Genomic DNA, 24,954 nt, shown 5'->3' with positions numbered 1-24,954 from the left:
AGTTATTTATAAAGAACAGAGAACGGTTTCTTCATTCTCCAGTTTCTTCTAGGCGCATTTGCATTACCTGCTTTCATGGAGAACAGTGATAAACGTGGCAGGAGACATCGTCAAGCTCCAGTCAAGAGACCCAGCTGAAGCAATCAGGCTTCAAAAATCCCTAATGCCACCAATGAAGAGTTCCATGAGTGCCTATCTCGGGCCACCTCTTTGGACTTCCTGGAAGGCAGCATTCCAGAAACCTGTTGTGACCCTTCAGCTGTACATTTCATACACATTTGTTAGAGTAGAGCCAGCTTACAGTAACTGCACTGTCCACTTCCACGTTCTCTTTGCAGTTCCAGTGGGTTGTGGTGGGATTTTTTGTGCTTTCAGTGGTTCCATTATTTTGATTGCTAGTACTCAAACCCCAGAAATATATCACAATCCTCTGCTCCTCCACCAAACTATAGTTTAGGAGTGAATTAGCAAACTCCTACCTTTTAAAATAAGGCAAGGATGGTGCTGTAGACTGAAATTTACTTGTGCTAACATCTCAATTAAATGGCTGCACTCACTTTTCAACACAGTAAGAATGATGACTTAAGAAAAGCATTAAAATTCATAGCTAGGTTCACACTTTATAGATTTCCTTTGGGACTTCAGATACCGTTGATGTATAATTTCTGGTCCCACTGAAATCACAGGAATTACATATCCATGGTCCACATCTGTAAGAGACTGAAGCATTTCTCTCAGTACTAAAACCTGACCACACACATCAACTGTTCACCTGAAACATTTTCCAGACCACCCATTTCTTTGCTTCTGGCTTTTAAGACAAATTTTCACACCGTGTATTTTAAGGCGTTGCCTTGTTAAATGTACCCAACAACTTGCCAACAACTTTGAGGAGAGAGGCTGAAACGTATTTTGAAACTCAATATACTGAATCATATGTGTAATTATAACAGCGACAAATCCAGACCCTGTATGCACAGGTTCGTGTGAGTGTAAGGCATACCTAAGACTAACCCCTTCAGTGTAGGCGGAAGTACGAAGTCTGCGGACTCTCTCTTTCTCTCCCATTGTTACCGCGCTGGTCAGAACACAGCCTCCATGCGCTACCACAGCACGGCAGCGGAGAGACCGAGGGAGCCCTACACGACCACCAGCACCGCCACAGGAGCGCCTGACCGGCCAGCCCAACCAACCGCCCGCTCCTTCGCGGCCGCGGCCCAGCGGCACCACCTCCACCCCTCCACTCCCACCAACGGCCAGCGCGCGCACCGCCCCGCGGTAACAGCTGCGCACGCGCAAAACCCCTTCCCCTCCCGCCCTCCGGGCTCGACCGTTACAGCAGAGCCGCCCTGCGCATGCTCCGCCTTCGCGCGAGCGCCGCCGCCGCCGCCACGTCCCACAGGCCCGGCCGGGCAGGGCAGGGCAGGGCCAGGCCAGGTCAAGCCTGGCGGCGCCCGCGGCGATCCCGTCCCGGAGCGGCCGTCAGTCCCCAGGGCTATGCGCCCCACGGCCTCCGCCAGGCGGGAGGACCGCTCCTCCCCGTTGCTATGGCTGCCAGGAAGGGGGCGGAGCCAACCGAGAAGCGCAGTCACCGGCTGAGAACTGACGCCACCGGAGGCCCGGATGCTCGCGGGGCAGAGGCCCTCACACACCCTCGCGGGAGGAAGCGGGTGGCTCGGGAAGGGTTCTCTTCCTGCGGCTCGGTCATGTGACCAGCCTGTCGCCACGTGACACTGCGCGGCCGTGGCGGCGATGGGCACGGCGCTGGACATCAAGATCAAGCGGGCCAACAAGGTCTACCGCTGCGGGGTGAGTGCGGGCCTCACCGGGCTCCGTGCTGGGGCTCCCTGGCCGCTCTGAGGCACGAGGGCGCTTCCTGCTTTGCGCCGTGCTTTACCGTGGGGATGGGGCTGTAGCGGGGCTACAGCCCCCCCCAGCCTGATGGGGGAAGGTTTACTTCTACCCTGCTCCGAGTTTTCTCTCTCCATCACCCCTGCCCACTCCGTGGTTCTTCTGCCGAGAACGCCATGGATTCCTCCTGCCTCCTGTAGCAAAGCAGCTCTGGGCTCCGGCACGGCTTTAGGATTAAAGCCTGCTTTTTGTCCTCCCATTGTCCCCAGCTAGTGCGACGGTGCTGAGGGAGGACCTCCAGCAAATCTCTGCGGGGGGCGGCAGGGCTTCGGGAGGGAGAGAAGGAAGGAGTAAGGCTCCCCGAGGAGTGACTGTGGAGCTCACCTGTGGGGCAGTGTCGGTCAGTCGTTAATACTTCTGCATTATAGCGGGTCTGGTGTTTCAGTACAGTATATAGGTTAGAGTCTTGTTTAGTTTCTGTGCTCTGCAAGAAACCTGAAAGTGTCTCAAGATGTTTGCACCTAATAGGAAATATCCTGTTAGATTAAGTACTTAAGCAAGAGCAGATCGAACTTTTGTTTTTCTTTCCTGCCACTGTACAGAAGTCTGATTTCTTAACTTTTTTAACTGATGTAGTTATTGATAGTGATAAAGTGATAGTTCAACTTATGCAGCTACTTGGAAAAACATTGTGCCTTTTTTCGTTGTTGAAGACTTCAAGCACAGTTTAAAAAGAAACCTCACTTGGCTTATGTTTTCAATATTTTTTGAATAACTTCTAGAAATACTGTTTAAGCTGAAGATTTCAGGTCCCCATTTTTAACTTATTTTGGGTTTTTTTTTTTGGGGGGGGGGAGGTTGGTTTGTTTTGTGGGATTTTTGTGGTTTGTTTTTTTTTGTTATCCATCCACACAATGGTATTCTAAAAAATCTTTTAACACACTGCTTTCCTGTAAGTTGGTAGTTTTGGTCGTTACAGTGTATAAAGCTTGTTTTGACGTATAAAGGTTTTTAATGCTGAAAAACTGCTTTAAACAGATTTGGATGAAAGGATATGCAGCATCTGTTCTTTCTGCAGATGTTAAGTCACCTAAAGGGTGACTTTCATAAAGCAAAATTATCAGTTTGTGAACAGCGCATCCTTTCAGTATGGTGTCATAATGGTAAAGGCTACTTTCTGTATCTCACTTTTACGTTGTTTTGCTAATGCACAGTATTAGAAGGACCTTATTTATTTCAGTACTGTATTGCTATGCCCATTTTCAGTTTCTTCACATGGCTTGCTTTATATCACTTTAGATTATTTCACAGGGAAGGGATATTTCTTATGTCTTTAAGCTGAAATTAAAGAAGATATTTATAGTTAGTAAATCTGTCAGTCTTTTTTGTTGGCTTCTACTTTAGCTCCATGTGAAAAGGTTTATAATTTTAGTTCGTTAACTAGGCCTGAAATTTGGAGGTCTTGAGTGATGTGAAAACATGATGAAAGAGCTGTACACTAGAAACACATGAATTTTTAATAGAAATTTCATAAAGATATGAAGGAATTACAGATCTCCCTTCAGTTAGGTGTAGAATGTACACAGGTTTGGTTCTGAGGTTTGTTTTTTTTATTTTTAAGAATTTAGTGGTTATACTTCAGTGACAGTAGTTATGCTAATAATAGCTTTAGTCTATGGCAACTTTGATCCCAAAATATGCCTGCATCAATGCTACTTGAAAATGGAATACTTTAGTACAGAGAGTAGTTCATCCCAGTGTGTATGTCTAGTTATTCGTTTGAAGGCGCTAGGGGTACTGTAGCTAGATTTGATTTCCACATAGACATGCACCACCCACCCCGAATGTATTTAAACCTGCATTTGGATTTAGAAGAAGGTGATGCCTAAATTATGCACTGGCATAATAACTCTTTTTGTTATGCCTGTTGCATCATAACAGCATAAAAAATTGCTGAAACATTCTAAGTCATAATTTGGCCAGGATCATGCCACCCACCTAGCATTTAATTTCTGCCACCTTTTTTGTGCTGACAGTATTGGCCATGCAGTAAGCTAGATCAAGGAAATGGATAGTATTTGGTTGCAAGACACTCTAAAAAGTAATAACGGTAATAAAAAAATTATCATGGGCATCCTTTTCAGTTTTTCTTTTGAATGCCTTCCAAGTAAAATACAGGGTATTGAACAGTTGGTATCGGAACAGTCTCGCGTATGACCAAAAGAAGAGACATAGTTGAGCAGGAAATTGGACAAACAAAGTGGGGTGGATGAAGAGCAGTCTAAAGGATCTCAGCCTCTGATGTTAGGTAATAATAGACCAAAGAACTGGTAATGGCCATGGCTAAATTCAACCACTCTTCAAAGGAAGAATCAGCATGGCATTACCATTACAGCTCTGATTTTGTACATCTTGAGAGTGTGTAGTCTGGATGAAGTAGGGATTTTAGCAATCAGCATCTCTCAATCTGTTTTGTGTACGTCAACCAGCATCTTTACAGCTGTTGAGTGTGTTTGCTCTAAATCTTTATTCCCTCAAGCAGTGAAAGGGTAAAGGGAAACAGTGGAGAGACCCATATTTAACAAGTAACTGTTCTGAGAATCTTAGTGGTAAATTCCATGCTAAATAAGACTCTGAAGGTGCAGGAGTTTACATTCAAAACTTCTAGGGAAGAACTCTGAAAGTTAACAAACTTATATCTTATTTTATTGCAGAACTGAATTTGAGTCTTGTTAGGGAAAAATATTGTTGAAAGCACATATGAGAAGGCTGGTGTGTGGAGAAGATTAAGGTGTGCCTAAAGGAAATAGCCAACCAGGAAAATAAAGGCTGAATAACTTCTTTTCTGTTCTTTATAAGGTCAGAGTGATGCATACATTTCATTGCAGGCTTTCCCGACCAGGTCAAGATGTTTAAAATTTCTCTTTAATCCTGAAATATCATACAATAGAGCCTTCAAAACCTTTTCTGTTGTCTTGGGTTGGGTCAAACTACCTCCTGCCACAGTTGCTTAGGTTATACTAAATCCAGCTGAATTCAAGCATTTCTCATTGTTGCAAAGCAATCTCCTATGCTGACTGGAAGTCAGTTCACTTCCTAAGACTTTCTTTAGTTCTAGGTATTTGAGTAGGCAACTGTTCTGTTGTTTTTAGTTCCTTACTTCTGTGTTGACTGCTCCTTTCTAATTGTGAGAAATTGAACACAAAATTTGTAAAATAGTCATGCATCATGCAAGCCTGAGATTGTGTTCCTGGTTTTAAAAAGGAAGTTGGTTAAAAGAACATGCTGTGATAAACAGTAACCAATTTCTGTATTCATTATTTATAATCACCAGAAACTGGAGGAACTGAGCAAACAAAGACCTTTATTTTGTCCAGACTTCAGTTTGAGAAAAGCTAGCTTAAACAGGTTGCTTTAAATTGTGAGTAAAAAAGAAGCTTCCCACTTGTTGGACCAAAAAAGTAATAGCATTTTTTAAGAAAAAAATATAAAAAGGGGATTTAAGAACAAAATGACAATAAAAATTGGATCCTAATAAATAGCAGAACATGGCTTATTGCAGTAAAACTGTGTTTAAGTTCCTAAGAACAAAAGATCTGTTCAGGAGACTTCTTATTTAATTGGATGGAGAATTCTTGAGCCACTGAGGCTCATTTAATAAACTCTGGAATGCTAGAAGAATGAGGAGATAGGCACAACTAATGATGCATTTTATTTGGAAAACCCAAACAGGATGACTGGAGGAATTCTGAGATTGATAATTAGAAGAATTGTAGGCTGAAAGGCCTGAAAAATGCATAGTACAAATAAAGGTACTGTAGTTAACATCAGTGAAAACTTTTACTGACAAGTGAGTCCAAAATATTCTTAAATCAAAATTTGCCCATAAGGAAGCTGTCGTGGTTTAAGCCCAGCTGGTAACTCAGAACCATGCAGCCGCTTGCTCACTCCCCCCGCCCTCCCCTTTCTCCCCGCCCCCAGAGAGCTGGGGAGAACCACAAGACTGTAACTCCCACGGGTTGAGATAAGAACAGCCCAGTAACTAAGGTGTAACACAAACCACTGCTGCTACCACCGATAGTAATAATGATAAGGAAAATAACAAGGGAAGAGAATACAGTCATTCACCACCCGCTGACTGATACCCAGCCCGACCGAGCAGTGATCTAGCCCTTCTGGGTAACTGCCCCCAGTTTATATACTGGGCATGACGTGCTGTGGTATGGAATACCCCTTCAGTTAGTTTGGGTCAGGTGTCCTGTCTCTGCTTCCTCCCAGCTTCCCCTCCTCCCTGGCAGAGCACGAGACTCACAAAGTCCTTGGTCAGAGTAAACATTACTGGGCAACAACTAAAAACATCAGTGTTATCAGCATTGTTCCCAGGCTGAAAGCCAAAACCACAGCACTGCAGCAGCTACTACGAAGGAGAAAAATGACTGCTACTGCTGAACCCAGGACAGTATCCACCCCTTATTTCATACTATTCATGTCATGCTGAGATCCCATATTTTTCAATACCCCATCACTCTTGTCTTACATATATATATACACACCCACCCACACACAGAGAGAGAGAGATCATTCCTTAGTGCATGGACCAATCCCTATGAAGCTGCTGAGTTCATCGGGTCCATGATGTTGGGCTCCATCTCTTGTAACAGTCTTTCAGAGCAGGAGAGATGGTGTGCAGTGTTGGATTGTTGCCTGCTGATGACACTGCAGAACTTGTCTGGTCACTGCTGAGTTTGTCTGGTTTCGTCAAAGTTCATTCTTTGTTGGGATGATGTTCAGAGGGAAGTCAGGGCCAGCCGCTGGTGACCCGAAGACATCTGTTTGGTGGGCTATAAAAGTGCTACATAGAAGGCAACAGCATGCAATTGAGTTCATTGGCTGTTTTCCCCTAAAATGAAATCCCTTTGAGGTACACATTGGACTTGCCCCATCTTCCCACATTACCCACCAAGTATATCCGGGTCCCTGAGCAAAAGCAATCCCACGAGTGGGTTTGCCTTTACCTGAAGCAGGAATAACCCAGACTGTCTTCCCCAGCAAATTCTTTATGTGCACCACAGGAAATTTATCCCCTTCTACAGTATGCAAAATTTCTGACTGGGCTGGGCCAGCCCTGTTGGCAGATCCTCTGCTGTTGACCAACCAGGTGGCCTCTGATAAATGTGTATCCCAGTGTTTGAAAGTCCCACCACCCACTGCTCTCAGTGTGGTTTTTAACAGCCCATTGTACCATTCGATTTTCCCAGAGGCTGGTGCATGGTAGGGGATGTGATACACCCACTCAGTGCTGTGCTCTTTGGCCCAAGTGTCTATAAGGTTGTTCCGGAAATGAGTCCCATTGTCTGACTCAGTTCTCTCTGGGGTGCTGTGTCACCACAAAATTTACTTCAAATTTTCCTTTTCCCTAACAAAAGGCAAAGTAATTAGTATATCTGAGCATTGAGGTTTTAAAGCATCTAATGACTAGTTAGTTGGGTTTAGCAGGCTTTTTTCTATTGAATGTGATCAGTTTCTAGCTAAATAATCAAAAGAATACATACTTAAGATTTTGCAGGTGGCTTGCCTAGAGGAATAGATCGGGAATATTTAGCAAATGTGATGTACCTGAATGTGAATTTTTAAATTGTCAACTGTTAGTCCTAAAAGTGAATGCCTGGGATGTGGAGAGTGGAATCTAAGAGGAACCTAAGGCATCTTGTTGGTAACCAGCTGACTATGGACTTGCATTCTACCAAAATAAGGATAAGCTTAATCTATAGATGTATAGTGGCTATCAAATGGAATGAGAGAAATGTTAGGCATTTCTGTATGGCATTAGATATGACATCTTCTCCTATTATCAACACCTCAAAATGAGTGATGACAGATTTCAAGTGTTCTTTAAATCTGCCTCGTGGTTTGTTGTTTATTCAAAGCTACCTTGCATTTGAGAAAAGAAAAAAAAAGAATTACACTGATTTTATTAGGGATGCTGTCAAGTGATTAGATACAATCTGAAAATACCTAATATCTAGCTAAAATTATTTTTTCTAGCTCATTAATGCAGCAAACAGATCTGACAGTGTAAACAGATTGGAATTAGTAAAAATTTGAACACTGAAAGTAGTCATCCCAACAATTTATGGGACACCATAGTGTGTGCTTTGATCCTTCCAGTCTTTACAAAAAGTTTATGGATACTGAATAGCTGTCTAGTTCAGTCAGAAGTCTTTAGATGTGGCTTAGGACTTAAGATGAGATTCTGTGCTGTGTTATGAACCATTTCATGTTATTGATTGAACATAATTCCAAATTGTCCTCAGCCAGACCTGGATAACTCTGCTCCACAACTAGAGAAACAAGCGCTTGTGCTGCTGGATCACATGAAGCAGTTGTTCATCTTAGTTATGACCTTGGAAGTGACAGAAGCTTTCAAAGTGTCATGTACGTATCTGAGTGGTAAGGAACTGAGAGAGGAAAACTGAAAGAGCTTGTTCAGGGTTATTAACCTGAGACAGTCTTCTTACAAAGATGTTTTGTTTGCAGATTAGAACATGTACCGCACTTCTCTGTTTCACATAATACACTGGCCTTCCTATGGATGGTTACTTTTTTGAGATTAATAATTCTGTGTAGAGCTGTATTAGCTTAGTTCCATCTTTCAAAGTTTTGTCATCCTGTGGTGAAGCCATGAGGAGTTTCTAGTAAGTGAGAAGGGAAGAAGTGAACAAGAACAGCTGATTGTAATTTACTACATTGTAGTACAAGGGGATTGATTCCAGTGGTGACATTCTCTGTGCCTTTAGTTTTGTGGTGTTAGAGCTAAACAAACCCCTTTTGATATGATAGTACAAGGGGATTGATTCCAGTGGTGACATTCTCTGTGCCTTTAGTTTTGTGGTGTTAAAGCTGAACAAACCCCTTTTGATATGAACAGTACTATTTTAGTATGACATGATGCTGCGTAGCTTTTGCAAATGGTACATGCTTGCAAATGTTTTGCAAAACTAGTTTTCTCATAAATTATTCGCTAACTGTAAGTATTTTAACATCTTGGTGGGCTTATGTTCTTTGCTTTTTACGTTTTAGAAGGACAAGTTTACTGACAGCTTTGTATTTAGAGAGGTCTCTGGCCTTACACAAAATGGCTCTTCCCCAGAAAATACATAGCTGACCACCTCGCAACACATCAAACAAAAATATGAATATTATCTAAATAAATACTATTGCATCTTTTTCATGATTCTTCCCTCTCCCCCACATTAGTAACCTTTAAAAGTTTTGTTAGAAAGTAGTCTTCAGGTGGGTTTTTTTTATTTCTTAAGAGACATTGAGTGTTATAAGAAAAAATAATATATAACTTCAAGTCACTCTTCTTTCTGCCCCAAATGCATACACCCTTATCGTGTGAAAGTATGTAGGCAGTAGCTCTGGAATAGGTTGTTGCTGTGTGGTGGGAGACTGTTCTCATTTATTAAAGCAGTTCATATGTTCAGGATTGTCCTTGCTTCTTATAGTTCAGCTGTACTCGTTTTTCAAAGCAATAACCTAATTGCTTGTACTAATTAAAGCCTGTTAGCAAAGCAGTACAGTATTTAGGTCAGCTTTTCTTCACTGTCCTTTTGTGTTTGTGCCTCCTGTGCCTGGCATTTCCCAATTGCTGCAGGTCCTCTTTTCAGACTTGTAGCGTGTCAGCCTTTGTTGTGATGCTTGATGTTCTTCTGTTGTCCTGTTCTGCTTTAAACCCCCTGACCCATTTTCTATATTGTCATCCTGTATGTACCTCTAGTAAAGACAAAAGGCTGGCAAAATTCAAATAGTGTCTGTCAGAGATGTACATAACAAGACTGGTTTTAACTGGTTGAGTGTAGAGTGGGCAGTCTCTGAATTATTCTTTGTTTGGAGTGATCTGTAGTTTGGTGTCTAGCTTACAAGCCTGGAGAAGGTGCAGGAAGCATTACTATATAGCAGAAGAGAAGGCTAGCCCCAAGAAACTTTCATAGGTTCTCAAATCACTTGCTTGTATTTCCAGATGTGTGTGAATGGTTGACGTTGAACACTGACTTGGAGTGGATTCTTTGTTGTAGGAGAGGGGAAGGATAAACTCGGGTATGTAAAATGAACTGTGTGTTGTTCTCCTGCAGTTAATCTCTTTTTTTTTTTTCCCCAGTGTTAGAATTTCTAAGTTGATACTTTCAAGATGCAGTGTTCTTGTGCAAATAGCATTTAGTAGACAAAACATTCTTAATGGGATAAGTGACGCGTTGCTTGACTCTTACAACTTGCGCCTTCGATTTCCCATTGTAGCATGGAATTTCCTGGTGTAGCAGAGCAACTATCTATTTATTTATTTTAAACCTATTCCACTCCGCTCTTGCAGAGAGTCTTATCTTCAGCTTGGCCATCACTTTCACAGTTACGCCTTCTCTTCAATCTCCCATTTCTGGCTGTCTACTCTTCATATAAAAATTCCTCCTGGGATTTCATTCTATCATGTGAAATCGAACTTGTTTATTACCAACTGACCTGATATTTGTTCATGAGGATATTTTTCATCTTTCTGAAGAGGAAGATTGTGAAACTTTGGAAAGAAATTGAACCTTGGATCAGTACTTCTGCAAGGAAGAGGACAATGTTTTTAAAGAAAGAAACTAGAAGTAGAGTTCTCTTCCTCACGCTGCTTTCAGTATCAGTATTTGTCTTCTCTGACAAGACTAGACTGTTCTCTAGGAACAGTGTTTTTGAGTTTGGAAATCAGCTAGCACACTGTCTGAGTAACAGCTATAGAAGAAATTTATTTAAACAAATATTTTCCTGTTGTCTTTTTTCCTATTAGGAAGTTCTGTCTGGAGTTGTGGTCATAACAAGTAAGGACACAGTCCAGCACCAAGGTATCTCGTTGACAATGGAAGGCTCAGTAAATCTGCAGCTTAGTGCCAAAAGTGTGGGTGTGTTTGAAGCCTTCTATAACTCTGTCAAGGTAAGACCTGTTCAGATTAGTATTTTTAGCATAAAATCTTTGTCTTTTTTCTCAAATTAAATCTTTCCTTACCTACTTTTGGGTAGTTATAGCACTTCATGCTATGTAAATGATAGCAGAAAAATGCTGAGTATTATCTAGTGATATATGATGACACTTTGGGAAGGAGCTTGCACTGTTTTGAGAATTTTCTTTGGGGCTGAAATACAGTAACATAAATAAGAGATTACTGAATGATGCTCTGTGCTGTGAATAAACACCTGAGTTTCTTGAAATTCAGGAAGACTATTCAGTGGGTGTTGCTGGTCCTTGAAATGGTGGGGCTGTCACTCCAACCTAAACGTCTTAATGTTTATCTTTGCAGCCTATTCAAATTATTAACAGCACTATTGAAATGGTAAAACCAGGGAAGCTTCCCAGTGGCAAGACAGAAATTCCGTTTGAGTTTCCACTGCAAACAAAAGGCAACAAAGTTCTGTATGAGACCTATCATGGTGTCTTTGTTAATATTCAGGTAAGGCAGTCATTTCTGTAAAAAAAAAATCTGAACTTTTGTTAGTTGCAGCATGTATTTACTCTAAAGCATCTTTTATTCCATGGAAGCAGAGGGTAAAGTTTTGCAATAAAGTTTTCATAGTGCAGTATCTTTTCATTTCTCTAATTAGAAGAATGAGCAGAAAGTCAGAGATCCTTTGAAGTAAGTAGCTTCTAAGCTTTCCTTTATTAATACAGCATTCTTCTGGTATGTACTGTGTTTTCTAAATATAAATTAAGATTAAATATAATGATACATGTTAACCTTCAAAGTACTGGTTTCTAGGTAGTTTCTCCGTTTTCACTTAGAGTTTCTTGGAGTCAACACTTTCCACAGGTGGTAACACTCTTAAATGTGGCAAAGGAACCATCCTGAGATCTCAGAATCCCATCAGTGTAATGTTGCTTTAAAAAAAATATGTGAAGTCTCTTCTCTTTTTCAGCAAGTTTAAGCTTTTCATTGTAAATAGTTGATAGTAGTGAAACTTATTAGATGTAACATGGGAAGTATAAGAGACAATTAAAAGCATACTGGAAAGAGGAGCTTTGGGTTAAGAAAGATCTATTAATTTGCCACAGTTGTTACATCTTGCACAGCTCTCTTACAGAGTTCTGATTTTATTGTGAAAGAAGTTGCATTTACCATTTTGTAGATAATCTGTATAATAGTACACACCCGGATACAAGTGTGTGTACTAGTCACCTAGTACCAGTGAGACTTTGTTAGCACAGTAGACAAAAATTACTACTAATACTAGAATGTTAAAAAATAAGTTTATTGACTTAGCAGATCCATTTTAAGACACTGGGATAAATCCTACAGTAATAAAGCCACTTAGTGTTCAGAATCTCTTTTCCTGCATTCATTTCTGAGAAGTATCCTCTAAATAAAGGAAATCTTTCCATCACTTATTGTTTCACGCCTTCCATAATGGAGTAAATCTTTTAAGAATGATGGTATAAACAGAACAGTAACAGGAAGTGTTGCCTGAAATACCTTTACAGAGCTACAGTGATCCCTCCTTATGTTGTAGACAACTACATTTTCTTCATGAGAAAGACTGCACCGCAGTGTCCTTTTGGCCCAAACAAATGTGTGATTTCAGAATGAAGACTCAAACCAAAGTGTTGAGAGCCTGTAGTGTTTTCAAAATCATGAATTGTTTGCTTTCCAGTGGAGATGAGTAGTAACATTTCCTGCCCAAATTTGTACTGACCACCTGCTTGTAACAGAATCTTGTGGAAACACGGTTTCAAAATTTGACCTTTTCTGGTTAAAAATTGTCTTACCATAGGTGGGTTCATTTGTTTGGGTTTTGGGTTGGGATTTTGTGTGTGTGTGTGTTTGTTAGGGTTTAGGGTTTTTTTTTGTGAGGGAAAAGTCTTCAGCCATCTCGTGAATACAAATACTGTGTTAGACAATGCTTTTTCTGACTTGAGGAGTGCATTTTAGGTTGGGTTGGTTTTTTTCTTCAAGGAAAAAGTTGAAGGAGCCATTAAATGCAAAAAAAATCAAAACTACTGTTGATGGAGAATCAGTGGGTTATAAAGCTGCTGGTTTATTGCTTGTGTGTGTGTGTGTGTGTGTTTTTTTTCTTTTGTTTGTTGGCCTTTGGTTGGTTGGTTTTGTGTTTGGTTTATTTTTTTTCCATTTGTAGCTCACTGAGTATTGGATTTGGTGACAAAGTATAGAACTGTTGGCTATTTAATTGAGCATATTACAGTCTGGGATTTAAAAACAAACCCTAACAAACCAAAAACCCACAGGAAAAACCCCTACCTATTGGAAGTAACTATAAGAAAAATTCCCTTGGTTTTTTGTCTACATCCAGATGTTTAAGTACTTCTCGTGTTTTTTTCAGCCTTGGCTTTCTTCCTAATGTAACATCTGTTGTTTGTAGAAGGTATGTCAAAAATGGTGCAAAACTGGTCAAGTTGCTTTCCGTATCCAGATAACTTGCCTATGATCGATATCAGTTGTTTTAAAGTATACTTTAATGGTGAATATTTGTTTTGTTTGTTGTTCCCTCATATATATAGCTTCTCTTTACAAGCTGATGATAAAATGTAATTAAAAGGTTAATCATTAGATTTCAGCCCAACTGTGAGAGCTGTGCTGTCCTGAAGAGGAAAATGTAGTGTTGAGGTGCTGTTTAAGAAACAATTCCTAGACCTTTGTTGAGGTCCTGTGCAATTTAAAAGCAAGCCTCTCTTTCTTGATCTAGGTATTAGTATGTTAGCTGAGGGTTCAGTTTCAAGATTCAAGACTCTGTCCTCTTACAGAGACCTTCTAATTATCCACTGATGGGGAGACTGTGGGCCAAATTCCAAGGCCTATATGGTCCTGCTGCCTCACTGTACTGTGTTCCCTGGTCCAAGTGAAGTATAGTGCAGTAATAGAAGGTTTGCTCAACAATGATCACCTTCAGTGGCAACCATAGTCTGCACGGGGTGGGTAAAGCTAATGCTCCCCAGTGTCTTTCTTGCGTGTATATTCAGGTTATGAGCAGAGAGACATCATGAACTAGAAGTTATTAAGCTGAAAATCAAACCCCTAGTTTGATTGCACCTGTTTTTTGCCAATTCATCATCTGTAAACAAGGAATTAAAAACTAAAAAACAAAACAAAACGAACCCAAACCACCCCAACAAATTCCTTATTTTGTAAGGATGTTGAACAGCTGTGTTATAGATACTGGAGTATATGATTACTGGGATAATGAAGGTCCTACTATTTTTCAGTCACTGGTTTATGGCTCCTTTTTTTTTAGGGGAGAAATGGGAGGAAATTGTCAGCAAGGTTTTGAACAGTGAACAGCAAAATTAACCTTGTTGCCTGATTTTACTGTCCACTGCTGCTTTTAAGTTCAGATGTATGGCTGAAGACAGTTCCCCATTAACAGTGGTAACAGTTATATGCATATTTAAATTCAATTTTACAGTAGATTTAAAATTAGAGGGGCTATGAATATATCTTATAATCATGTATCCAAAGTATGGTGAAAAGCAGTACCATAATCACTCTTAACTGAATGTAATTTGGGTGCTGAAGCTGTAAAAGAATACCACTCTCTGTCAGTGAATTAGTCCCTCAATCTTACAGGTTGTTATATAATGCAGAAGATATGGAAAGCTTTTGCAAATGACTAGGGGACTGCAAACTCAAAGAAAAATCATCTTGCATTTGGGAGTATCTAAAATCACTGTACCTCTTACCTCTTTCCCCTTTTCCTGTCACGGGTGTGTACATTGCCTACTAATCTGTTTTAAATGATGCCTTAAATATTAATAAGAGTAACATTCTGCACATATGCAATAAAAAGATGAAAAGTCAAGAGAAAGAGAGAGGAAATCTTAATTAAGTCTCTCTTTTTGTTCTCTGCCATCCTGTTCTTGCTAGTATACGCTACGGTGTGATATGAAACGTTCTCTGCTGGCAAAAGACCTGACTAAGACTTGTGAATTTATTGTCCACTCACTGGTAAGTGTGATTTGTATACTGTACAAAGTGAGATTTTTATTTTTTTTTCCACTTTATGTAAAGTTTGGCAGTAAGCCTTGAAAACTGAGTAAAACCATGTAACTTGTAACAATTAAATGTGCATATATATGTATAGGGATATATACGAGTAAGGAAGATGGCCTCAAAACAAAACCATCCAGAAGAGACAGGGTGTCAGTTGCTTCTGATTAGAATAACACATCTCTCTTCATTTAAAGAAAACAGTATAAAGAGGATTTGGTTTATACGATGATTTTATACTGTACTTAGTTTGTTCTCTTATTCATCCTTTCAGTTCCAAACACAGGTGTGGTTAAACATTATGGTGGTGGCCTAAACCCTGTTTCAGATTATCCAAGCATTTGTTAGCCAGAGGTTCTAGGCACCCACAATGCCTGTCCCAAAACCAGGAGTTTGTTGGTGAAGAGAAAGTGTCTGATATCTGTTATTCAGATGACTAACTACAATTGAGAGCCCTGACTCAAAGTATCAAACCTGGGATTGCATCAAGTTGGAAATAAGAAGCTTGTCAGCTTAATCACCTTTGCTATTAAGTAAGCCCATGGTTGGCAATATGCTAAGATAACTAGGTTAACAGATATCCACATCCTGCTGTTAGCAGCATGGAGACAGCATTCCTCTTCCTCCAGCGGAGATACCGTTGTGGGATGACATTGGCTTGTCTCCCAAGGAACGCTATGCTGCTTTGTTATTTGAAGTTCCTTTATCAGATTGGTTTTAGTTTATATTGACTTCATGCATATCCAGAGCATCTGATGTCAGTACAGTCTGTGCGGGCCTAATTAAGTATCTTTTTCCACCCACAACTTGTTAGAACATACTGTTTGTATCGTTCCTCTGAACTGTTAATGGGGCAGTAAAGTATTAGACTCTTTTGTTTTACTTATGCATAATGGTGGAAATGGGTTATTTTAGTTCTATAGTACCTTTTAAAAAATTTAGTTGCTTTTTTAAAGCTGTAGCTAGGTGCTATGAAGTTTCCTGTCGGTAAGATTTCATTTTTTTCTAAATATTATACCACACTTTATTGGTCCGTTATTACATTATAAGTAAGCCACACTTGTCAAAATAGTGAACAAATTACACACTGTGCAGTTTCCTGGGTTTATTTCTTGTTCCCACTACAGCACTTCTTAGATCACAAGTCAGTAAATCATGAGTCTCTCAGTCAGGGTGAATTAATGAGGTTTTACTGAACATATAATTCTCGCTGTCAGTGCTCAATGTACCATTTCCCTTAACCTTATTCTTTGCCAGAGTTAGTCATTTATGGGAAAATACAGTCAAGTCTTCTGCTAATATCTTCTGTCTTGCAGCTGGGCAGCAGAAGCTATTTTGAATTCTTAAGCAGTGAGGGTAGATCCTAACTAAGAATTCAAGTTAAACCCATTGGTGGTGGCGGTGTGCTCTGCCAACTCCCAGTTATATACAGCTGGGACTCAGAACTGATGCTGTGCTGGCTACTTTAAATATGTAGGGGAAAGACTGTGCATCTCACTGAGATAAGGATGGAGAGGGAGGCCAATGAATGGTAAGCAAAGCTTGTCTTCCTGATGCAGAGTACAGGCTTCCATCTCAACAGAGCTCAGGGCTCATTCAGCCACTTACAGAAAGACTTCTTGGTTTTGTGATAAATGGTGTGAATAGATACTGTAGAACTCTAGTAATGTGCCCCCCAGATTGTTTCTGTAGCGTGGAAAGCTAACCTGGACCAAGTTTTCTTCATTTTACAGTTAAAGAAGCTGGAATGCTAAGCCCATTAAATCAGTGCTATGCTTGATTCCATCATCTGAGGATGGAATGATGATTTGATGATCTTCTAGTAACGTGAGGATGGCTTATGAGACCTGAAAGGGCAGCAGACAAGTTCAGAATGCTCGGAGATGTTTGTGCTCAAACATATTTGAAGCAATGAAGCAAGTTCATTTATAATCTCCCCATCTCTGGACTGCCCAAATTAACTAAGTATTAATAATGAAAGGAAACATCGCAAGTAATATATAAAATGGAATTATTTGTAATTACAGAAATGTGAAATTTAACTGTTTTCTAAGGTGTACCCTGTGCTTCAGATAGGTAGTGTATTTCTTTATTTCCAGATGTTAGTTAACCGCATGATTTGGTTTTGTTTTCCCTTTTTCTCTTTCTCCCCCAGTGTAGGTAGGGTGTATGCCAAAACTCACAAATGGAGAGCAAAGAGGTTGTTATTTGGCAAACACAAAGTAACCAAAAATTGCCATGGTTTTGTTTCTACAGTTCAGATTTGTGATGCATTGTGACTTGTATTTAGACAATGTTGTAATGTTTCTTAATAACAAAGGCAGGAAATATTTTTTTTATTATAGATGCATACTTTCAGTATGAAGAAAATCCTGAAAAACAACACATCCTATAGTTGCTTGACTTTGTCTTTTTTAATATTCTTGTGTGTGTTTTGTAAATAGTAGTTTACAGTTTAACTCTTTCATTACTTGCAGTCACAAAAAGGGAAACTGATGCCAAGCCCAGTAGACTTCACAATCACTCCCGAAACTTTGCAAAATGTTAAAGAGGTAAGGCTTTTCATATTCTTTAAATGTAATGCCTCTGTGATTATTAGTGAGAACGAGACAGTAATGGTTAAATGCTGTCCTATAGATAGTCAGTCCTCTCTTTCCCCTCCGCCCCTTCTCTTTTTTTCCCCACCTTTGTAAGCAGTAAAGTGATTCTGCCTGGTCTCTGGTGGTGGTGGTAGTGGTGGTGGTGACTAATGTAAGGTGGACCTTTGTCCAATAATGGTTAAACATTTTTATAATTCTTCTGAGTGAAAGATGGCAGCAAAGCAACAAAAACCATTCTAAACCCGGTGTAGTCAAGATCCTTTAGAAACGTACATTTGGATCCTTGTTTATGCCTCTTTCTACAGCCCCATGTGGCTTTGGGAAGTCTGGATGAACGTTAGGAGCTATTTCGGTCATTTAGCTTTCTGAACACTTGTTTCTGTTTGTCCACTGACACGTATGTTCTCTTTTTTCCAGATTTTCCTCTTGTGCTCTTTTGTTAATAGGACTGTTTTCCTGCTTTAGGCTTCCCTTCTGCATCCCCAATTTGTCTTCCATTGCTCTTGGTCCCAAGCTTCTGAATTTAGACCTACTTTTCCACTTGTTTCTCAAAACAAACCTCTTATTCAGCTGTCCAGTTGTTTCATGCTATTGTTGACCTTATTCTACGTGTTCTCCAAATCACTGCAGCTAGAAGGGACCTCTAGAGATTGGTTAGTCCATCACCTGTGCTTAGAGCAGAGTCATCTAGAGCAGGTTGCTCAGGGCCATGTGCAGTCAAGCTTTCAATATCTCAAAGAATGGGGACTTGCAACCACTCGGCAGCGTTACAGTGTTTGACCACCCTCACAGAGTTAAGAATAAATAATTAAGATAAGGATGATGTTCAGGAACCCTTTTTGTTCATGACAGCCTTACAAAGGTAATCAAGATTGGCCTCAGGGGATCATGGGTCAGTTTCCTCAGCACTTGTGTCCCTTAAGGTCCAATGGACTTGTGTACATCCAGACTGTTTAAATGTTCTCCAGCCTGCTCCTTCTCCGCCAAGAATAACTCTTCCTTGCTCCAGACTTCCCCTGTGGTTGCAGGGGCCTGGGATTTCTGAAGGGAAATCTTATCAGTAAAGTCTGAGGCAGAGAAGACATTAAGCGCCTCTGTCCTTTTCATGGCTCTTGTCACTAGGTCCGTGTTGTCCTTCATGTCTCTTGATTTAATTCCAGCTGTTCTTTGGCTTTCCCAAAGCCATCCCTGCACACTTGGATATTGTTTTTATGTTCCTTCTGGGTCACCTGACTCTATTTCCATCTTTTGTATACTTCCTTGTTATTTTTATCAGTAGTATCTTTTTCATCCATGCAGGTCTCCTCCTACCTTTGCTTAACATTCTGCATGTTGGAATAGGCCATTCTTGGGCATGGAGGAGGTGATTCTAGAAAACAAGCCAGCTAAGTCCCACTGAGTTAGAGGATGAGCAGGTTGTGTCCGGTAGCCTCTCATGTCTCATGGAGACTGTTGCATGCTGAAAACAAGTCTTTCTAAATGTAAGGATATAATAACTACTCTTGGTAGTAAAATTTGATACTACTGCTAAATAGTAAGCTCTCAGCAGTCTGCTGTTCCTACGAACCATGTTTCCATATAAATGATTTTCTCTTTCTTCTTTCTCTTCTGTATCTTGATAGTCTATTCACTCGCATAGCAAAAACTTGGTGGTGCACGTCATGAAAGTCCTGTCCATTAAAAGCTCTTTCTTAACAGACCTTGTGCCTTTTGATACTTCAAGTACATAACTACAGAAGTAGGTTCTAAAACTCCTGACATCTCTGATCCAGCAGATCTTGGTGCCGTCTAAGGAATAGCGTTGACTGTGTATGGTAGCACAAACAGTGCTAGCTCGTCTCAGAAAAATGTATGAAATGTATGGTCTAGAGTGACTACCCAGTGGACATGTAGAAAAAGTCATTGTTTTGGTATATTTAAAACATAAAAATTTAAATTCTCTGCTTGTCTGGAGATTATGACCGACCTATAGTTTCTGGTGGACTACTAGAAAACTGATCAGGAGGTTTGAAGTAGCCAAGCAAAGCACAAAGACATTGGATGAAAAACCAGGATTGATTTGCTTCTGTGTTCTTGATTCTCTGAGGCGAATTATGAACTAGATGGTAGGCCCCATGAGAGAAGACCTACCTAGGATTAAAATACGAAGAGTGCCAGCAAGAGTAGTACCTTTAAAAAAACAGGTCTCATAGACTAAGATTGAGGAAAATGACCTTGAGTTCTCGTTCTGCAAGTTCCTTTTATCTCTGTCTCTTAGCTTCCTGACCACTAAGTTTCAGAGCATAACTGTATGATGTCCCAGGGAAACAGCTCTCTGTTTACTGGTAGTGGTGATGAGAGGAACCTGTGAGGGAGGGATCATACAATAAGAAAGCATTTTACCAATACATCATTAGGACTCAGTATTACATAGGATGGTTTTGTCGGGGATGTAACTTCTGTTATTTAAGTTAGGAGAAAATACTCATTTACTAAAGGCATGAAAATGCCTCTCTTTTCATTTCCCCCCAAGATTTGTTTTGATCGGAACAGCTAAATTCTGCAGAGGTGTTGGGTACCTGAGTGAAACAGTCTAAACAATAGCTACTGCCATCGCTACTGGCAGCCAGGACTCAGAAGCAAACCAAACAGATTGGGATGAAAAAAGTTGTCAACGAGAGAGGTGGTTTGGAAGAAGGGAAAATCAGTAACATGGGCAAGGAAATCCAATGTCACGAGCAAGTGTGAACAGATGGTTGGAAGGTAGGGTCTAACATCAAAGATGTCAATAACAAAAAATTAAGGAGAGAGAATAAGGCTTGCAAAAGGGGAAAGTTAAGAGCAGGATGCTCAAACAGATTGACGAAAGCTGGATGGTGAAGATACGAGCTGAAGATGTGGGTAGAAAGCTTGACGGTTTCAGTATGCCTCCTGCCAGAACTTTTAACTGGATCTTGACTAGGAGAGAGAAATATTAAAGGGTAGGAAAATCACTGAAATGAGAGACTGTATTGTAATCTGTAACAAAATGGGACCAGCATGAGGTTCTTAGCGCACTCCTAGCCCCCTTGACCATCCTGTTCCTGCCAGCCTACCTCCTTCACCATGCAGTTCTGACTTCTGGATTAATTGCAGTGGCCAGGTTTTGTCAGTGCAGGTTTTGTCAGGAAAAGCTCCTGTGGATGGAATGAGTAGGGGGGCGATGCACGTCAAGGGGAACAGGGGTACTAAGAGATACTTTAACGCATCTGCATAAGGATGCGTATGTAAAGAGATTATTTGAGTTTCTTGAGGCATTTCTGAACTTCTAAATTCTTAACTTTGCAGCTTTTTGGGATCTCCTGCATATTTTGGTACCTTTCTGTAAGGTGTTTTTTTTTTCCTAGTCTGCTTTTACAGTTGTCTTTTTCTCTTCCCCCCCTTCCCATAATCTTTTTAGAGAGCCTCACTTCCCAAATTCCTCATCAGAGGACATCTCAGTTCTACAAACTGTATCATTACACAGCCACTGACGGGGCAGTTGATAGTGGAGAATGCAGAGGCTGCCGTCAAAAGTATCGAGCTGCAGTTAGTACGTGTGGAAACCTGTGGTAAGCTTCTCTATCAATGGAATGTGTATAGAACAGACTGCAGTAGCTACTGCCTGTGCTTTTTCAGCTTAAATATGAAAGATTGTCAAAAGCCGTATAATTAAAAAGACTTGCAAACAATTGTTTTGTGCTTTAGGTGGAACAGTCCAAACATTAACTTAAATAACCTCTGCCATCCTTAACTCAGACTGCTCATGTGAGAACGTGCAGGTCACAGGGATAAACGTTTTGCCCACACGTATCTCACCCCTTAGCCCCAGTGCATCTTTGTTTTATATTTTGGCCACTGTGTTCTCTCTTTCCCTTCCCTCTGAATCTCCCACTTTCACCAGGGTGCGCGGAGGGGTACGCCAGAGATGCCACAGAGATCCAGAATATTCAGATTGCTGATGGGGATGTCTGCAGGGGCCTGCCAGTTCCTATATACATGGTGTTTCCCAGGTTGTTCACCTGCCCTACCCTGGAAACAACAAACTTCAAAGTTGGTAAGTGTGCGTAGGGCTTTATGCTGTGTTGGTGTCTTGCACCCGAGGGAAGTTGCTGAGTTTCACTTCAGCTTCTGGTAGGTAACAGGATAAGTCACTGCCAGCACTACAAGAAGCACCAAGGACATCACTCTGTTTCCCTGCAGTCCCTGAACAGGAATGGAGTCTGCTGTATTTCATGTAAATTGAGAAAATACAGCCCAAATACTTACAACTAAAACTAGTTGTGCAGCTGTTCAGCTACTTCTCACTACTAGAATTATATAGTAAAGGGACAGGAGCAGCAGTGTAATGGCAGGGTTAGGGTTTTTTTCTGCCAAAATATTATATGTGTTAACTATGTGAGTAATAGTCCAAGAATAAAATGCCAAGATGATCCCTTCCTTCTTTCACCATCACTGAGAACTTCTCTTTCCATTTCCTCTCCTTTTTGTTTCCCATTTTCCTGGTGCACGGGCACAGAAGTAGAAGTAGTTAGGCTGCATGTGGCTTTTCTTTTTGCATGTGACTTTACTTTTATTTAGCTATACCAGCTACTTCTTCCTGCTTTTTTTTTTTCCTTCCAGCATTTTCCTCCACAAATACCTCACTTGCTCAAGTGCAACTGCAAAAATTCTCATTGCTAGCCTGGTTTTCTTCCCTTCATCCTGCTGGAATCTACTGGGGTTTGGTTTTTCGTTTGATTGTATCAGATTGAAGCTAAAAGTCCCTGCCTTTGGGGTCCTTCCCAGCTGAAGTCCCTGAAGCTTTTCTGCTGTACATCTCAGACAAATGTGCACAACTAGTTTTCCACAACCAGTTTTTCTGCTTGTTTACCTGCTCCCTCGAGAGCTCTCTCACACCTGATGTGTACAGTGATGTTTCCCCAGAATACTTCTACTCTTTACTTTTTGCCATTTGTAGCTGTCGAACAGCAATTTACAGTGACAAATGGCTCCTGTTAGTGTAGTGTCTACTTCTAAGAAGTTATGAATATTACAAAAAAGGACAGTTATTTTCAGTTTAATTTGATCTCTGGTTCCCTTCATTTATTAACTCTACCTGACTTTGTATCGTGTGTCTACTTAGGATTCATTATCGACCTGATTCTGGTTTTGAACACCACAATATACTATCCAAAGAGCAGATTTTGAAATTTTATCATAGCTTGCAGGTTTATTAGATGTTGGTGTTTAATGTCATAAGGCCGTGTGTGATGCATGATTCTAAGGTTCTGTTATGCTGACAGCAGAGGAGGAGTCTGCTCCCCAGCTCTTCTGTTGCCATGCCTGAGCAATGCATACTGGTGTGAGCCATCTTTCTCAAAGCATCTTAATCTTGGAGGCTTCAACTCTGCCTGTTGTCTGGAAAACCAGATGTCATAGTTTGTCAGTGACACAGAAATGAATCCAGAGGAATCCCAAAGATGAGAACAAACCAAGGTTCTCTAGGAATGGGCTGAGGATTGGGTGGGATGCCTGGGGCGGGCATATCCAGGGTACTGGAGCAGCTTGGAAGAGCTCTGAGAAGTGCTGTGCATGAGAGCAGGAACTGCCTGCCTCTCCTCTTACTGCTACAGTTCAGATCTGCAAGGGGCCCTTCATCTGGGACTGTAGCAATAGGGCAAGGGATAATGGGTTTAAACTTAAACAGGGGAAGTTCAGGTTAGATGTAAGGAGGAAGTTCTTTACTGTGAGGGTGGTGAGGCACCGGAATGGGTTGCCCAAAGAAGTGGTAAATGCTCCACCCCCCTGGCAGTGTCCAAAGCCAGGTTGGACAGAGCCTTGGGTGACACGGTCTAGTGTGAGGTGTTCCCTGCCCATGGTCTTAAGGTCCTTTGAAATCCAAACCATTCTGTGATTCCATGACTCTAATTTTGTTATTCCCCCCTCCTAGAGTTTGAAGTTAACATTGTTGTCCTTCTGCACGATGATCATCTCATCACGGAGAACTTTCCACTGAAGCTCTGCAGGATGTAAATAACCAGAGGAGAATCACTTGAGGATTTAATGAAAAAGGACAGAATTGTTCAGAGGCAAAGTGAAATTTTATCAGTTTCTTACTTGAACTGGAAACACATCACTTCCTTCTCCCTCCTGGAGGTTCTTGTGTCTTCAGTTCCCTGTAAATCGTGCTGCCACTTTGCCTGCCTCACAATAGCCTGCATGGAGGTATCTATCCAGACAGCCACGTCAGGTATCTTTCTGACTCCAACAACCATGTTTTCTGAGATTTTCCTTTGACAAATCCTGAAGGAATGATTCTGTGTATTTCTGCAAGTTGTAGGAATATAGTAAGTTTCTCTCTTCATTTTGTAATACTTGTTCCAAAGGCCTTTGAAGACCTCTTAAACATAGTAAGTCCTGTTATATATGGTGTATATATACTCAGGGGGGAGGGTATGGGACTTGTAATATAATACTGAACTGTGTCTTTGAAGGCATAATAAATGGTGCTACAGCAACACAGGGTGGTGATGTGGGATGAATACTGAAGGATGAACGTGAAGTAAGTGATGTGTAAGAAATAATGATGTGAAATAACACCAAGTGTGTTTTGGTCAAATGAGGAACACAAGTGTGTACCAGAGGAATGCTTAGAACTGGGGTTCTTGTGTATGGTATAGAGTATAAGCGTAAAGATGACAACTTGAAACGACAGAATTAAGAGAAGTGCTTGAAATTATTTCCTTTAGCTGTAGCCAGCAGCACTGCAAAGCAGGAAGCTTCAGTTCTAGGGTTAGCCCTGGTTCTGTACCACCTTTAGGAATAACCGTCTGGAATTCTTTCTTTTGTCTTACAACACTCTTGGGCCAGGAGGGGGTAGATATTTACTAGAACTTACACCACATTAAGATCAGGAACTGGTACAGGGTAAGGAAAGGTGCTCTCTAGTCTGGCTGGTGGTGCAAGAGTGCCACCTGCTGCTCAAGTGCCACTATCACAGCCTACCATCAACGTTGTTTTGAAGGCCGGACAGTGTCCATCCTGCCCCAGGCTCCAGCATCCAGAGTAGATGTGATTTAAGCCCAGCCGGTAACTAACTCCGTCCCACGCAGCTGCTCGCTCACCCCTCCCTTCCCACCCCCCCCCCCCGGCATGATGGGGAGGAGAATCAAAAGAATGCAAATCTCACGTGTTGAGATAAGAACAGTCCAGTAACTAAAGTATAATATACTACTACTAATAATAATTTTACAGGAGATAACAAGGGGAGTGAATATAAAACTAAAAGGGAAAAGGAAAATAAACAATAAGCACAACAGAGGCACAATACAATTGCTCACCACCCTCACCTCCGTTAATCTGCTGGTCGCGTTCCTTTTGATCAGCCCAGGCCATGCTTGGCTTTCTGAGCTCTAAGAGCACACTGCTGGAGCATGTTGAGCTTTTTTGTCAATCAGCCCCAACCACTGGTCCTTTTCCTCAAGGCTGCTCTCAGT

The 24,954-nt window shown here is 41.0% G+C and overlaps 1 protein-coding gene across 3 annotated transcripts; it reads left to right on the top strand.

The window, feature by feature from the left end:
- Nucleotides 1-1,425: 1,425 nt before the first annotated feature.
- VPS26C (VPS26 endosomal protein sorting factor C) lies at nt 1,426-24,055 on the top strand. Of its 3 annotated transcripts, none has more exons than XM_065676942.1 (8): nt 1,439-1,809; nt 10,679-10,822; nt 11,187-11,336; nt 14,757-14,837; nt 17,357-17,431; nt 20,898-21,048; nt 21,381-21,533; nt 23,409-24,055. In XM_065676942.1, the coding sequence occupies exons 1-8, from the start codon at nt 1,753-1,755 to the stop codon at nt 23,489-23,491; spliced, it is 894 nt and encodes a 297-aa protein (XP_065533014.1). In that variant the 5' UTR covers nt 1,439-1,752; the 3' UTR covers nt 23,492-24,055. The 3 variants fall into 3 exon arrangements, with proteins under 3 accessions (XP_065533017.1, XP_065533014.1, XP_065533015.1); XM_065676943.1 differs by lacking the exon at nt 1,439-1,809 and adding an exon at nt 9,884-9,951; XM_065676945.1 differs by lacking the exon at nt 20,898-21,048 and having other exon boundaries at nt 1,426-1,809.
- The last annotated feature ends 899 nt before the right edge of the window (nt 24,056-24,954 follow it).

The sequence above is a fragment of the Lathamus discolor genome, chromosome 4 (genome assembly GCF_037157495.1).
Source record: "Lathamus discolor isolate bLatDis1 chromosome 4, bLatDis1.hap1, whole genome shotgun sequence".
Classification (NCBI taxonomy): Eukaryota; Metazoa; Chordata; class Aves; order Psittaciformes; family Psittacidae; genus Lathamus; species Lathamus discolor.
This window is presented reverse-complemented; position numbering and strand designations above follow the sequence as displayed.

Excerpts from the sequence above, each read along its gene's own strand:
- VPS26C (XM_065676942.1), top strand. The coding sequence starts at position 1,753 with ATGGGCACGGCGCTGGACATCAAGATCAAGCGGGCCAACAAGGTCTAC. Across the intron at positions 21,049-21,380 it reads AGTACGTGTGGAAACCTGTG|GGTGCGCGGAGGGGTACGCC; the intron begins GTAAGCTTCTCT and ends CACTTTCACCAG. Across the intron at positions 21,534-23,408 it reads AACAACAAACTTCAAAGTTG|AGTTTGAAGTTAACATTGTT; the intron begins GTAAGTGTGCGT and ends CCCCCCTCCTAG.